We start from the raw sequence: 15,273 nt of genomic DNA on the forward strand, positions 1-15,273 counted from the left end.
AGTACAGGAGGCGCCTTCTGACCCAAAGTGAGGCAAGGGTCTTGACAGGGAGTGAGCTCCCCATCCCAGGACATATTTATGGAAAGGCCAGAGACTGCTTGGCAAGGAGATGGTTGAGGGGCAGATGAGACACAAGGACAGCTGGGTGGGCTCAGGACAGCTTTGGACTTCACCAGTTGAGCATGAGAGACCTTAAGGTGGACGGGATGGTAGCAGGAACTTCCTCGCCTAGGACTCCACAGCCCCAGAGTCAGCCCTGGGAACCCCCTGGATAAGGCCCTACTGGAGGCAAAGAGCATCTTGTGCCACCCTGGGAAGGGCGCAGCTGACACATGTCTCCTTGGAGGCAGACAACACATCAGCCCTTGCTCCCTTGTCACTGCTATCCCCGACCAGATTGGTCAGGCCTGCTTCCAGACCCCATCTGCTATGGCAGATGGGGACTTGCCCTGGGCCTGGGCTGGGGGACATGCCCCAGCAGGACCCACTCCTCGTGTATCCTTCCCCACATCACCCTCCGGCAGGTAGGGTACTGGATGCAGTGGGCCTGAATCTGTTGGGGCCTGTCCCCCCATGGTGGGTCCCTCCCATGGGGTCCCAGGGCTGAGTGCCGGCTCTCCTGAGACACTGGTTTCCGTGCCAAGATGCAGTCAGAAGAGGGCCTGTAACAGGTGCCAGCTGATGCCAGGAGCGGGGAGAGGTGCTTAGCATTCCTGAAGCACTGGGATGATGCTGGGGGAAGGGGCCTGTTGCTCCCCAAGGAGGCCCCCCGGTCCCACATACTGTTCCCCATTCTGGACCTGGGAGAGCTGGAGCCAGACACTCGAGGCTAGAACCCGGGTTTTGTGCTGTGGGATGGTATAACATTCAGTCCTCAAACAGGCGGTGTGGCAGTAGTCACTGTTCCCATTTTACAGATGAGGAAACTGAGGCACGGAGTGGTTCACTCCCTTGCCTAATTATCTGTTTAGGTGGCCCAGCTGGCACACAAAGCTGTGACTTCATCCAGGGGAGAGCCCCCATTCGGAGCCAGTATGCGGCCTGGTCTAAGGCAAGCCTCAGGGCGCTGCTGTCCACTAAGAATGTGACCCAGTGGTCTGGGTCACAGGAACGAGGGAAGCCCAGGACAAGCCGTGGCCCCTCTCCAGCCCTCAGTTTCAATATCTGCAAAATGCGGGTGTCAGCCTCACTCACTGCTATGGTCCTCCAATCCACACATCATGGCTGGAGCCCAAAGCTGCTGGCCCGGCGTCGAGGGGCACAGCAGCTGTCCCCTACTGCAGCTCAGCTCACACAGACGCCAGAAGGGTCCCAGGCAAGGCCAGGGCCAAAGCCACGAAGACACTGGAGGGGAGGCTGGAACCTGGAGACCACCCTTGTGCTGCCGTATGTTAAGTGACTGCACTGGAAAAGTGACTGCACAGGTGGCCTGGGTCCCTGCTTTGAACCCTGTGCCTCAGGACCACAGGAACTGGTGTGTCCACGTAAGCAGCGGGAGCAAGTGCCCAGATGCCAGGGGGTCCCCCGGCAGGCATGCGCACATCCCACATCCCAGTCCTGGTGTCGCTGGGGAGCCGACAGGGCAGCAACAGCCCCACAACACAGAATACCCAGAAGACACAGACCAGCTCCCAAGGCAAGGAAGGTCTCCAGGGGTCCCTGTATCTCACGGATCAGAAAGTCCCTTTATGAAGAAAGGCACAGAACCAGAAGGGACCAGATACCCATGACAACCATCCCCATTTTCAGCCCCAAAGGGCAGCACACTGGGGTCTGGATGATACCCAGGGGGAGCAGGAGGACAGCCGTGCCCCAGAGGGGGGCCAGCCACGCAGTGGGTGAGGCTGGAGCAGAGGGGAACGTGGCAGGGATCAGTATAGGCACGGGGCTTGAACACGCTTTAGACCCAATTAACCCGTATATGCAAGCTCCCAAGATGTGTTCCTCCAAGGGTTCCCCACAGCCCCTTTTACCACGCCCTCCCCAGCCTCCCATGCCCCCACCACGGGCACTTCCATTGTCCAGGTGGTTACTGGAGGGACGTGAACAAGGGGGGCAGCGTCTGAGCCACAAAGGAGCAGCAGCCCCCACCCATGGCTACAGTCCCCAACACACACAGCCGGAAGCCTCGTGATACCTCCTGCTGGGGCCGGCGGTATGGGTGGGGGGTGCTGGTGTCCCCCACTCCTCCCTGGGGCTGCCACAGGAGTCTGAGCCCCTGGGCAAGCACAGCACGGGCCCAGAGTTGGAGCTCAGGGCTCCAAGCCAGGGTCCAGCTCTACATGAGTCATGTCTCTCTCTGGGTCTGTGTCGTCATCTGTAAAACGGGGAAGGGGGATGTGAGGCCTGAGGTTAGACCTGCTGAGGGAATCCCCGACTCCCTGGGCCCGGCCCTGCCCAGGTGCCCTGATGGCTTGTCTGAGCCAGCTGGAACATCTTGCTGGGCTGACCACCACTCCACCTCCCTCTGCCCCACTGGCATGGGACCTCCACCTGCCGTTGCAGGCAGACACCCGGCCCACAGCTCCCGGCACCCCCGCCCCGGCGCTGTTCCATGGACTTCCTGTGACCACAGAATCCACTTTTGGGGCAGAACTGTGCTCACGGGCCTGGGGGTCGGGCAGTTGTGTGGAAGTGCTGGGGGAGGAAGGGCAGGGGCGAGATGCCCCAGGGGTTCCACACACAGCTAGAAGACCACTGCCCAGGGGCCCAGCCTCGGCGCCATCTCCTCTTCCCCAGGGGGCCCTAACCCCACTAGCTGGCCCTTGAAACACCAGGCCTAGAGCCACACTCCCAGCAGCTCCTGCCATTGGGGCACGCACCATGTCTGTGTTTCTGGCAAGGCCACAGCAACCGACTGAGTGGCACACCGTCTCCCAAGGGTCTGGACTCTGAGAGCCGGTTCAGGGTCCAGCAGGTTCCCGCCTGGAGCTCCCTCTCCAACATCTGCCCTGCCCTCCCTGGCCATGCAGTTGTGTGGAAGAGGCTCAGAGAGGGGCAGTCCTGGTCTCTCCCTTCCAAGTGCTCCAGAACAGAAAAGGGGACACAGACATGCCCCGCCCACCCTGGAGCCCAGAAGCAGCCACACAAACAGAGCACGAGCACACAAGGCCCTGGCCCTCCGTGGCTCTCATGTCACCATCTGCAAAGTGTCAGAGCTCTGGAGCTGTCACGCTAAGGCCCTGATGGACTCCTAGATGGTGGCGACACAGGCAGCAGACAGGGGAAGACAGGGGACCTCAGGCAAGAGCCTCCGTCTCCCCAGGGGGCAGTAACGAGGCCCACCTGCACAGCTGTTGGCGGGCAGAGTGCATTAAGGCAGGCACAGAGGCCACTCAGGGCCCCAGAGCCCGTGTTCAGCACCTCCTCCTCGAACAGACTGGAGTCCTGGCCCACCTGACCTATGGCACCCTCTGGGGCGCACCAGCCAGGAATCATCGCTCACCATCTCCACTCTTCTGTGCCGGCTAGAAGGCTGGCACCACCTGGTCACTCACAGAGACGACACAGAGAACACTGTGGGCTGTTCTAAGGTTTCAAAAGATGGTCATCAGCATTCTGGATTCGACTTCCACTTCCGGCCACCACAGAATAACAGAACCTACACTAATCTTCTGGCCTTAACCAGCAAACAAAACAAAACAAAAAACCCACAAAAACCAGGCCAAATCTATGAAACCCTAGACAACAGGACTGCAGCAAGCACAGTGCTCCTGGAGAGAAGGGGAACAATAAGATCAGCCTGAGATTGCCTCAGCTACCGCCTGAGCTGCAGCATCGGGGAGGGGGCCCTGATGGAGTCTAGCAGTCTCCCTGAATGAAGGAAGCAGAGTGTGCTCAGGGCATGGTCGCCAGAATGTTCTGGATGGAATACTGGAGGAGAGAGAGGGCTGTAGAGAGTGAACACCAGACCCCCATACAGGGTGTCCCCTTACCCTTCAGCTGGTGCCTGAGCATCACATGCATGAAGGAGACTACCCACGCTGGGACCAGACTGCCAGAAAGAGGCAGCTGAAATGGGTCACTGGTGTTCATGCAGGGCGCAGGAGTCATTTACATTCCCCACAGCTAGAGTGCAGAGCTCCCTAGAACTCAGGGCCTGTGCAAAGAGTCCTCAGGAGTGTTTTAACTGAGTAGTGGGCAAATAAGCCCTAGACCAGAGCCCAACAAACTTCTTCTGTAAAGGCCACATGGGAAATACTTCAGGCTTTGCAAGCCAGCATGTGGTTCATGGTCCAGCTCTTACCCTGGGCTAAATCAGCTCTGGTCCCACTAATAAAGCCTAAAAACACCAAAGTGAACCTCAAGATGTGAAACTAGTAACAATTTAGGTGAAAAATACACTGGATGGGATGAATACTAAATTAGACACCATAGAAGAAAAGATGAGTGAACTTGAAGACACATCAGTAGAAATGATCCCAAATGACCCATGGAAAGGGAATGACAAACCAGGATTGGCTCAGAGCATCAGTGCATGGGGGCGGGGCCCACGGAGAGGGTCTAGGATACAAAAAATTGTGAGTCTTAAAAGGTATGAAGGTGTGGAGAAGACAGAAGAATGTTTGAAAAAGTAATGCCCGTAATTTTTCCACATTTGAAGAAAATTATCCATCCACAGTTGGGGATGCTCAGTGAGTTGCAAGCAGAAGAGACAGGAAGAAAACCTCATTGAAGCACATCAAAATCCCATCATTTAATGCCCAAGTGAGAAAGAGAAAATCTGAAAAGCAGCCAGAGGGAGAAAGATCATTATATAACGAGGGTGGAGATAAGCAGACTTCTTCGCAGAATAATCATAAACCGGAGAATAGGGGAGCAACAAACATCTTTAAGGCACTAAAGGCAAAAACAATTACCCTAGAATTCTCTACCCAGGGAAAATAGCTTCCCAAACCAAAAACGAAATAAGGACTTTTTCAGACCTAATGGTTTAAGGAGAATTAAGGAGACTGAAAGGCCTAGAAGGTTCTCCAAGCACTGGGAAGGACTCCTGGGAGCCCCTGGCCCCAGCGTGGTGGTGAGGGGGGGGGCATTCCTCCTCACTTCTGGCACTCTCCAAACCAGTCTGCCCATCCTCTGGGTCCCAAAGGCCTGTCCCCGAGGGAACAGCCTGGTGGTCCTGCCTCCCAAGGGCAGAGTCTGTGTATGTCAGTAACACCTGCTGACCCAAGCCAAGGGCAGGATAACCAGGCCAGCTTTCTGGCACTCTCATATGTCCCTTTTCTAAGGACTAAGCAGAGGCAGCAGTGACCACTACCACTGTCCAGAGAGGAAGTCCCTGACCTGAGCCACATGGTCATGGTCAGCTGGTGGCAGAGGCCTCCTGCTTAGAGCTCTTCCCCTGGCAGGGGATCCTGTGTATGTTCTAGCTGACTCCACCCGCCGCCCTGCAAAGCCCACCCTGGCTCCTGAAACAAACTCCTGACCATCAGCTCTGCCCAAAGGTAAATGCCCCAGGGCCTCCTGGCTCTGCCACTCCTTCCCGGGGTGGCCCAGGGCATGGCCTCAGCTTCTCTTCTCAGTCGCATGGGGGCTTGCGATGGATAATCCGAGTCTCGCCCCTCTGACAGGCATCAACCTGGCGCCTTCCCCACCCTCTGCACTATTAAAACAGAAGCCTCATTAAGGCCAATTAAAGGAGGTTCAGGCCTCCTGAGCGCCAAACGGCTACAGCAGGATGGGGTCAAGAGGCACATACTGGTCACGCCCAGAGACCTCTGTCCGGGGACCCAGCCCAGTCCAGCAGCGTGGGCCCTGCCCTGCGTCTCCAGCCTTCCCCAGATACACATCGGCCTCCTGACCAAGGCTCAGGAATGCTGCAGGGGAAAGAGGCCCAGCAGAGGGTGGGGGAGGGCTGAGTGGTGACCCGGGCTGGGTGGTGACCCGGGCTGTGTCTGTGGATGAGCGGGAGAGCACAGGCCCTGTCCCCTTCCCAACCCGCCCCCAAGGGGCCTCCGAGTCCTGTGAACTTCCAGGCCTGCAGGCCTAACGTCTGGCCAACCAGACCCCCGCATGGGCATCCGTGAATGGCACCAGCTGAGGATTTTCAAATCGAAAAATCTCAGACTAATTAGAAAGCCTGTAAAACCTCAGGTTTCCCAGGGTCCGGGAGTGACAGACGCTGTGGTGTCACTGAGCTTCCCAACCCCCCAGGACTGGCCTAGAAAGGACTTGCCCAAGGTCCCACTGCAAGCCAGAGAAAACCCGAGGTCCCTGGGCCACCTGTTGCCCACTGGTCTCTACTGTGTGCAGGCAAGCCCCTGCTTGAACTCCTCCAGGATGGGGAGCTCACTACTTTTGCAACCCAGACTATTCCCAAAGTGACTGTCAGGAGAGAGGGGAAGACAAAGGAAGAGAGGAGAGAACTCGCACTGATGAAACACCGCACTCTCTCCACCACTCTGACGTGGCTGTTGGCATCACCGTAGCAACGAGGAGGCAGGAACAGAGGGCCAGAGGGGCGAAGTGACCATCCTGGGACAGCACGGCTAACTAAGTGGAACAGAGACTTGGCCATGGGTCTGTGTGGTCTGCAAGTCCCTCCTCCCACTGCCCTGAACTGCATTTAGCCTGGGAGGACACCTGGAGAGCCCTCAGAAGCCACGATGGAGGCAGGCCAGAGCCTGGCAGGACAGAGGGCAGAGTCCTGGAGCGGAGGTGAGGCCCTGACCTGCACTCAGTGTCCTCGGATAGCTCAGGAGCTCGTGGGCGCTCACCACTGTTACTGTTCCAAGACAAGTGTCCAATCCCCGTTTTGTAGATGAAGAAACTGAGGCCCAAGGCCATGCAGCAAAGGGGGTGGCAGCGCCGCACAGGAAAACCAGGGGACTGTGAGAGGACTGGCCCCTCTCTGCTGGCCTGGGGGGAGGTCCCTTGGCCTCAGGATGTTTGGCGAAACCGGGAGACCAGGAGTGCAATGCAGACCCGCCAGACCAGACCCTCAGGCGAAGGCCAGCAGACTCTGCCCCCACTCTCAGTGCCCTAACCTCAGTATCCTCATCTGGGACATGAATATGACAACAAGGTCGCGGGAGGGAGGACCGTGACGGCAGCAGGGAGGCTGCCTGTCCCAGCACCAGGTGCAAGAGGCAGGCAGCGTGCGCCCGGCCCGGGCTGCGGGCCCTCCTTCCTGGCAGAGCTGCTCCTGGCTCTTCTCAAAGTCTCAATTAGGATGCAAACGCCATTGGGTAGGAAGCCTTGGAGAAGATGGAGCTGACACCTGGGATTATGTTATCAGATGGTTCCCCACCTGGCAGGCGAGGGCCCTGGGCCTGGGCTGGGAACTGTGGGAGCAGGCACGAGCCCCTCCCCAGCTCTGCGGCAGGAGCCTGGCCCTGCTGCTGCTCACCTGGGTTCCAGCAAGCGCAGCATACGCCTTGGAAACAGCTCAACGGGCCTTCCCGAGGCCTCTAGGGGACAGCCTCAGTGCCAGCTAGCTCAGGGGAAATGAGGGCCCTCCCTCCTGCTCCTGGGGGACCTGCAGGGGTCTCAGCTTTGGGTGGCCTGTTCTCCCCAGTCCTGATGTGCTCATACTTCTACTAGCACCCCCCCTGGGAGAGCCAGGTGGCTGGGAGCCTCATGGGGACAAGGAACCTCATGGGGACAAGGAGCCTCATGAAAGGGCTTTTACTGTCCTGAGTCAAGCTGGGGGCAGCAGCAAGGCGCCAACGCTCCCACTGGGGGCAGGGCCCAGAGAGGACAGCCAAGATGCCGCTCCTGTCGGGGGACAAGGTTCTGGGCCTTGTTCTGGGCCCAGACCGAGGTTCTGGGCCCGGCTCCTCTAAGGCGCCTGCCCTCTCTGGGCTCCACCAAGCCTTGGGTCCCTCATCCGCCCCAAGGAGGCAACACCTCCTCAGCACAGGTAAAGTGCCCGCTCAGCACCTGGCATACAGCTGGCATTTAACGAGCGCCTCATTAAGCTGCTTTTATTCTCTGGGAGCTGAGCCGTGAGCCAGGACGTCAGCGTGTGAAGGCAGGGGCTGACCGAAAACACTGTGGGGTTACCTGCTTCCAGTCTCCTCCTGCCTGAGGCAAGACACTGGACCTCTCTGGCTCTCTCTGTTCCCAAGCCCGGGCCTGGCAGGCCTGAGAAGTGGGTTCTAGTCAGCCGTGCTCACTCACTCGCCCTCATGCTCCCTCAGTGTCCTCACCTGTCCACGATTCACCCCCAGCTCTGGGACCTTCCCCGGACTGTCTGGGGTTGGCGCAGGGGTCCAGCTAGGAGCCTTTCCCCGAGGTCGTGGATGGGGTTGGGGGCACTCCCTCCCCAGCCCCCTCTGGGACCCAGCCCAGCCTCACCCCTCTCTCTCTCAGAGGCGGCAGGGGAGCGAGGCTGGGGCTTATCCCTCCTAGGCATGACGTTACAGGCCCGGCCTCTGGTATGCAGCTGCAACCCTGAAGGAGGTTTTTTCCCCAGGTAGATCATGGGTCCTGGGTGGTGGTGGGGTGGTTAACATCTCAGAGCCCTGTGGTGCTGGAAGACGGGTCCCAGAGCACAAGCTCCCTGCTCAGCACCATACAGCCAGTACAGTTAGACCCGGAACCCACTGGTCTCCTCCCCCAGAAGAGTCCAGAATCGCAGGGCAAAAGCGTGTCAGAGCTGAAGAAACCCTTACCAATCGTCAATGCCTGTACCCATTTTACAGACGAGATGATTGGGGCTCTGAAAACAGCTGGGGCTTGTTCTAGGTCTCCCAGCAGTGGAGGCAGAGCTGGGACCCTGGGCTCCCGGTGCTGGGGCCCACGAGTTTCGTTCTCATGTTTTGGCAAAGGGGGGAATTCAGCAGCCTTGATGGGAACACAGCCGCTCCCTGGCGGCCGCGCTGGGGCGGGCTGAGTGTGTGCTGCGTCACTTCCCGGCCCCAGGGTCTGCCTGCCGTGCTGACAGGCCAGGGGGAGGAGGAGGTGGCGGGTTGGGCTGCCCTGAGTCAGCACCAGCAGCCCCAGCCCAGGTGCCCAGTTGGCAGGGGGTCAGTGTTTGCGCCAGGCAACCGAACAGCAGGCTCCCCATCCCAGGCCTGGGGATTGGGGAGTATTCTCCCCGCACTACTGCTGGTGGGGTGCAGAAGAGGATGCAGGGTGAAGGGAAAGATGTGATTCACGGGGAAAGATAAAGCAGGGAGAGCTCCCAGTGCCAGCGGGCGGGCAGGCCAGGAAAGCACCTTGTCAGCATGGGCCGTCAGCATCCGTCAGCAGCACGGCCCCGTGCCGGAGCCTGGGAAGCAGCAGGCGCAGGGCAGATGGGAGGCTTGATGGCAGTGTGTCTGGGCTGCCCCTCCCTGCCCTGCCTGTCTCTGTGTTCTGTCCAGGCCAGGATGGGCAGGGGACCCATCTTAGAGTCTAAGGATGACAACAGGCCTGGTCCCCACCCCTCCACCCAATAACTTGCTAGGTGACATCAGCAGAGATGAACCAGTGGTGCCTCAGTTTCTACATCTGGAAAATGGGCAGATCCCACTATCTGAAATTACCAAGTGCCTTGCACACAAAAACCAGTAGCTGTTGTCATTACTGCCCACCCACGCGCACACACTATGCTGGCCACGGGTCCCTGGATGGATGTGACAAGCAAGTATAAAGGATGGGAAGCAGAGGCATGGCTCACCATGGCGCCGTGGGGTTTGAACAAGTCCCTGTTCTCTCTGTGCTCTCAAATGAAAGACCCTAGACCCTCCTGCTGGGTCTGAGAGGCTCCCTGCCATCCAAGGGGGCAGGCTCAGAAGTAAGCCGCTTTTCTCAGAGGGGTCAGGCAGCTGCGCTGACTGAGGTACCACACCGACCAGGGTTCCAACCCGAGATGGACCGCTCCCCAGCCACGTCACCTTGGACAGGCAACACCAACAACCTGGTGGGGCTTTCGTGGGGAGCAAATGAAGTTACAAGAGGCCCAGGGGACTACATGGCATGGCTGGGTCTCAGACCAGGCTGCAGACATGTGGGGAGGATGCCTTGTGCCCAGCCTGGCCCCAGGTGCCCCTATCTGGTCCCATCGCTGGGCCAGGCCATCAGTCTTCCTGTCTGGGGCAGATTAGACGCGCTGGCCTTTCCCAAGCCAAGCAGGGATCTGGTGTCGGTCTCCTTCCTACTCCTGGTGGGGAGGAGAGGGAACCCTGGCACAGCAGGTCAAAGCCCAGCCCTGGGGTCTCAGTTCCCCATTTTTAAAAAAGGGGTCAAGAGACCCCAACAGATCCTCCCAAAGGACTGGGTTGCACAATTTCATCAGACATGACATCAGTCGCACCTGCCTACCCCCTGGCAGGTGTGGGGTAGGATAGCTGCCCAAGAGCCATGAAGGCCCCTTCCTCCTCCCACTTTCCCTCCTCTTCCTGAAACTCTTCCTCACTCTGGTCACCCGATTCCATCTCCTCAACAGCCAAAGACGCAGCCCCAGGCTCCCCTCCACTTTATACATCAGAAACCTGAACCCCAAAGCTGCCTGGGAATAGGATGCAGGCCAGGCTTCGAGACACAGGCTCTCCGACTCTGCCAGGGTCAGAGTGCCTGTCCGCGAGGGACAGGCACTCCACCTTTCTAGAAACCTAACCCATGGCCACCTTGTCAGCTCCTGACCCACTTCTGGTTTCTCTGCCTATGAGTCTCCCCAGGCTCTGTCAGCCAGGATGCTCGCCAAAACCAGCATTCTGGGCTCGTACGATCCGCTGCCCCACTTGGGGCCTGGTGAAGGGTTACAGTCTGCTAGAAACACCTGCACTGGCACAGATATTGCTAACCACTCACCACCCTCTATTGAGCTCAGGCTGAGAATGGCTACCCAAACCAGGGATACTGCCCCTCGCGGCAAGGGAAGAAGCAACGCTGGAGGTCCCTTCACCATCCCAGCCTGGGAAGATTCTGTCCTCACAAAGCTCACAAAGAGGCTCAGAGAGGGCGAGGAAGTCACTCTCCGTTGCCCAGCACAGCTGGGAAATGGACTCATTTGAACTGGGACCTCCACGCCAGCCTCAAAGGGACCCAAGCTCGTGTTTGGTCTCCGTGCCTCCTGCACCACTCCTGACTCTGTCCACCACCCAAGAAAAGCCACACCAGTGTCTCATGGTGTGCGTGGGAGTGTCCTGCTTCCCAGGTGTGAATCAGAGCCATCTCGAGGGACAGTAAGTAAGAGAAAACCCCGAGTTTCCTCCCCACCCCACCCCATCACAACACTTTCTTCTGGCGAAGCTGCTTGCCGGCTCTGGAGCAAATCATAACATGCCCCCCCCCCCCAGCAATGCACAAAGGTCCCTTGAGATGGGGCACCCATGGTCACCTGCCAGAGGACCCAAGTACCCTAATCCTGCGCAAAGACACTGAGGAGTCCCAGGAGGCCAGGGGAAGAGGCAGCCTGGGAGCAGCAAAGAGACCACAAGGGATGGTGTCATGGTCTCCGCATTGGTGCTGTGAGTTCACGCGCACCGAAATGGCAGAGATGCTGGGGGCTGGCTCTGGTGCACAGGGCCAGCTTCCCCTCAGGGGACCCCCCACCCAGTAGCTGGCTCACCTTCTGGGCCTGACTGATCATCTTCCGCACCACCTCTTTGATGTGGGCCTGCCCATCAATGGGGGGCTGCATGTAGACGCTGGCCCGGGTCACACCACGGTAGGCAATGGTGTCGGGCCAACCCAGGTCAAGCTGCGGGATGGATCGGTCAGACTTCTGGGGCCAGTACTCCAGGGATGGCAGTGGCTCGGCCTCGGTGGGGTCCCCACCTGCCCTGCTGGCCTCCTCACTGTCACCAATGCCATCGTCCTCAGGTCCCCGGGGCCTGCTGGCAACCCTTGGGTCCTCAGAGCCTGGGTCATACACCTCAATGGTCTCCAGGATGCGCTTGAGCTCCAGCTCCGAGAGGAAGTCCCGAATGTTCTCCCTCTTCAGCACCTCATAGAAAGCCTCCCTGCCACGGGCCACCAGGGCCTCCAGAGCCAGCCGCTGCTCCTCGCTGTAGAAGAACTCGGGCTTGGACTCACTGGAGCGCCAGTTGACGTGGCTGTCGTCCAGACACTGTACCTGGGAGAAGGCCATGTTGCCACTGCCCAGACGACGCTTGTGCCGGGTGGGCCGGCGACAGAGAACTCCACAAGATCAGGCTCCTGAATTCCGGCGCGCTCTGGGGCTCCACCAGTGCCTCAGCGACTCTGCCCATAGGGAGCCTGCGGGAGAGCCCAAGTGAACGCAGAGGTCAGGTCAGGGTGCAGGCGGGACCGGGGAGGGGCGACACGGCGACAGGGCGGGGGTGGGGCGGCAGTGGGCGAGACGGTGGGGCGGGACCCACGCCTGGGTGCGGTGCGCCTCTATCAGTAGGGGCCGGGGGACCCACATCCCGGAGGAACTGTGGAGCTGCCTAAAGTCCTAGGCAACTTCTGGGAGGAACCAGGGCAGGCAGGGAACTTCCCAGAAGTTTCCAAGAGTGGGAGGCAGGGCACAACCCGGGTGGCCTCTGGCCCAGCTCGGCGGCGCCCTGCATTCTGACAGCTTCCGGGAAGGGCACGGGGTCTTAAAATTTACGGACCCGCAACCCGAGAGGCCTGCCCGGAGGAGGCTCGAGGAAGCGCCGCTGCCCGGCACAGGATCCGGGGCGGCGGGCCAGGACTCGCTTACCGGGCGGGCGCGGGCCAGAGCCGGCAAGGAGAGGCGCGCAGGCGGAGCGCAGCACACCGGCGGCGGCGGACTGGTGACTAATGCAGCCCCGCCCACACCGCCGCCGCCACCTGCGGTCACGTGCCGCCCTAGGGGCGGGGCCGGAAGCTGATTCAGACACCACCACCCCCCACCCCCACCCGCAACCCCGAAGGGATACCTGCGTGGGGTGGCTGTGGGCTGCTCCTCCTCCTCGGCTACCCGCTCCGGGTGGCGGAATTCTGGAAAGCCCAGGGACCAAAGTCCAACAACGACTGGAACATTGGAGCCCAGAGAGGGACAGTATTCTTACTGAGAACACACAGCAACTCAACAGTCTCTGCACTCCTCCCCTTGACTCCCAGGGTTGGTAACCTTGGTCCAACCCTATCAGTGTCCAGTTTCCCAGGTGGGATGGGAAGTCTGTGCAGATACCCAGCTGTCCAGTTGTGGAAGCAGAGTTAAGGTACTGGACTGGGAGACTCCATGGCAAGGATAGGGCACCGTCTTACCCAAACTCAGGAAGGAGCCTTTACGGAACCTGGTGTGCATAGAGCAGGTAGATACCCAGTTCTTAGTCCCTATCCCTGCTCCTTACTGGGACGGGTTGCCCCCAGGGACTGGTCCCAGATGATGAGCAGTGCCCACCTGAACCCTGGGATGGGGAGAGCCAGAGAGGGCTGCTGAGGGCTGGAGTCAGACCCAACTCTTACGCATATACCCTGTGTTCCCCACCCCACTCAGCCACAGAGGAGAGGCAGCAGTCCCCAGGGGCAAGCACTGCCTTGGGAGCCCTGAAGGCTGATTTATATAGCCTCACTGCCACCCGAGACCCAGAACAAGAGTCTCTGGACTTCAGCTTCTCCTTTGGCCCTTATGACTAACCCTGGGGCTCATGAAGGGAGTCCTGGCTCTCTGGGCTGAAAAGGAAGCCCTCCAACCTTGCAGTTACCTGTCCATATTTACAGATGCACAGGAAGTTGTTAGAAATAAAAGAACAACAGCATACCAACAGAGAGGTCATAGGCAGGCAGCCTTCTCCCAGTGGCATCATCTTGTAGAACACAATACAATACACACAGTAACAGTAACACAATAGCCAGAAAATTGACATTGGTGCAATCCAGAACCTGTTCGGATTTCACCAGTTTACAAGTGTTCCTGGATGTGTGTGTGCACGCGCAATCTTGTGTGTAGATTTGTGTGGTCGCCACCACTGCCATTAGGATGCAGAACTGTTCCACCATCACCAAAACCTCCCTCTCTACCACCATACCCACATCTCCATCCCTGACCCTGTCAACTCCAAAATCTGTTCTCCATCTCTGCAATGTTGTTATTTCAGGAATGCTATATAAATGGAAAGTGTAGCATAGACCCTTTAGAGATTAGCTTTTTCTCCCACTCAGCATAATTCTCTGACAAGTCATCCAGATTGATGTGCATGTCTGTAGCTTAATGATCTGTATCATTTCTGTTGCTGGCTAGTATTAATGGCATGGGTGGACCAGAGTTTGTTCAACCATCTCTCCTGCTGAAGGACATGGGTTGTTTCCAGTTTGGGGACTATTATGAACGTAGCTGCTACAAACCTTCATATGCATGTTTATATATTCATTCATATATATGTTGTATCATGTATTTTTACATTCCTACCAATTATATATGAGTGATCCAGTTTCTTCACAGCCTTGCCAACATTTTATGTTGTCACAATTTTTTTATCTTAGCCACACTGATATATGTGTAATAATCTCTTCTTATGGAGTTAATTTCTATTTTCCTAATGACTAATGACATAGAACATATTTTCATGCACTTATTTGCCAGCTGTTGGTCCTCTTCAGTGAAATGCCTGTTCATGTCTTTTGCCCATTTTCTAAGTGGATTGTTTGGTGTTTCCCCTTGAGTTTGAGAACTTTTCTCCTTTTTTTTTTTTTTTTTTTAAAGAGAGAATGAGAGTGAGTAACAGTGTGAGCAGTGGTGGGGAGGGGCAGAGGGAGAGAGACAGAATCTCAAAGCAGGCTTCATGCCCAGCACAGAGCCTGACATGGGGCTTTATCCCGCAACCCCAACCAAGACCCAGACCTGAGCCAAAACCCAGAGTTGAACGCTTAACCAACTGAGCCACCCAGGCCCGGGCTCCCTGCTCTTATATATTCTAAATACAAGGTCTTTGTCAGGTCTATGGCCTGCACAGAATTTTCTGCTGGTCTGTAACTTTTTAAAAAAATACAAAATACAGGGGCGTCTTGGTGGCTCAATTGGTTAAGCAACTGCCTTCAGCTCAGGTCATGATCCCAGGGTCCTGGGATCAAGCCCCGCATCAGGCTCCCTGCTTGGCATGAAGCCTGCTTCTCCCTCTCCCACTCCCCTGCTTATGTTCCCTCTCTCACTGTGTCTCTCCCTGTCAAATAAATAAATAAAATCTTTATATATATGTATATATATATATAAAATACAATATTATTAATTATAATCACTATGCTGTACATTAGATCACCAGAATTAATTCATCTTATAATTGAAAGTTTGTACCCTTTGACTAAGATCACTCCTTTTCCTCCATCCCACAGCCCCATCATTTTACTCTCTTTTTCTGACTTCAACTTTCTTGGATTCCATTTGTAAGTGAGATCATTTAGTATTTGTCTTTC

At 57.3% G+C, this 15,273-nt stretch overlaps 2 protein-coding genes across 4 annotated transcripts in view; one reads left to right on the plus strand and one right to left on the minus strand.

The window, feature by feature from the left end:
• The window catches only part of FAM83G (family with sequence similarity 83 member G), a 33,326-nt gene extending 18,354 nt beyond the window's left edge, over positions 1-14,972 (minus strand). The window contains exons 1-2 of one of the 2 annotated variants that reach the window (XM_082706895.1): positions 12,599-14,972; positions 11,501-12,150 (exon numbers count right to left, since the gene is read on the minus strand). In XM_082706895.1, coding sequence (XP_082563021.1) covers positions 11,501-12,022 — 522 coding nt within the window. In that variant the 5' untranslated portion in view covers positions 12,023-12,150; positions 12,599-14,972. The remainder of the gene's footprint in view (positions 1-11,500; positions 12,151-12,598) is intronic. The other variant, XM_082706896.1, reaches the window with a different exon arrangement.
• Positions 1-15,273, plus strand: part of SLC5A10 (solute carrier family 5 member 10) — a 58,835-nt gene that overhangs the window by 30,190 nt on the left and 13,372 nt on the right. The gene's annotated exons all lie outside the window — the stretch shown is intronic.

This window comes from Mustela nivalis (assembly GCF_964662115.1).
Source record: "Mustela nivalis genome assembly, chromosome: 17".
Classification (NCBI taxonomy): domain Eukaryota; kingdom Metazoa; phylum Chordata; class Mammalia; order Carnivora; family Mustelidae; genus Mustela; species Mustela nivalis.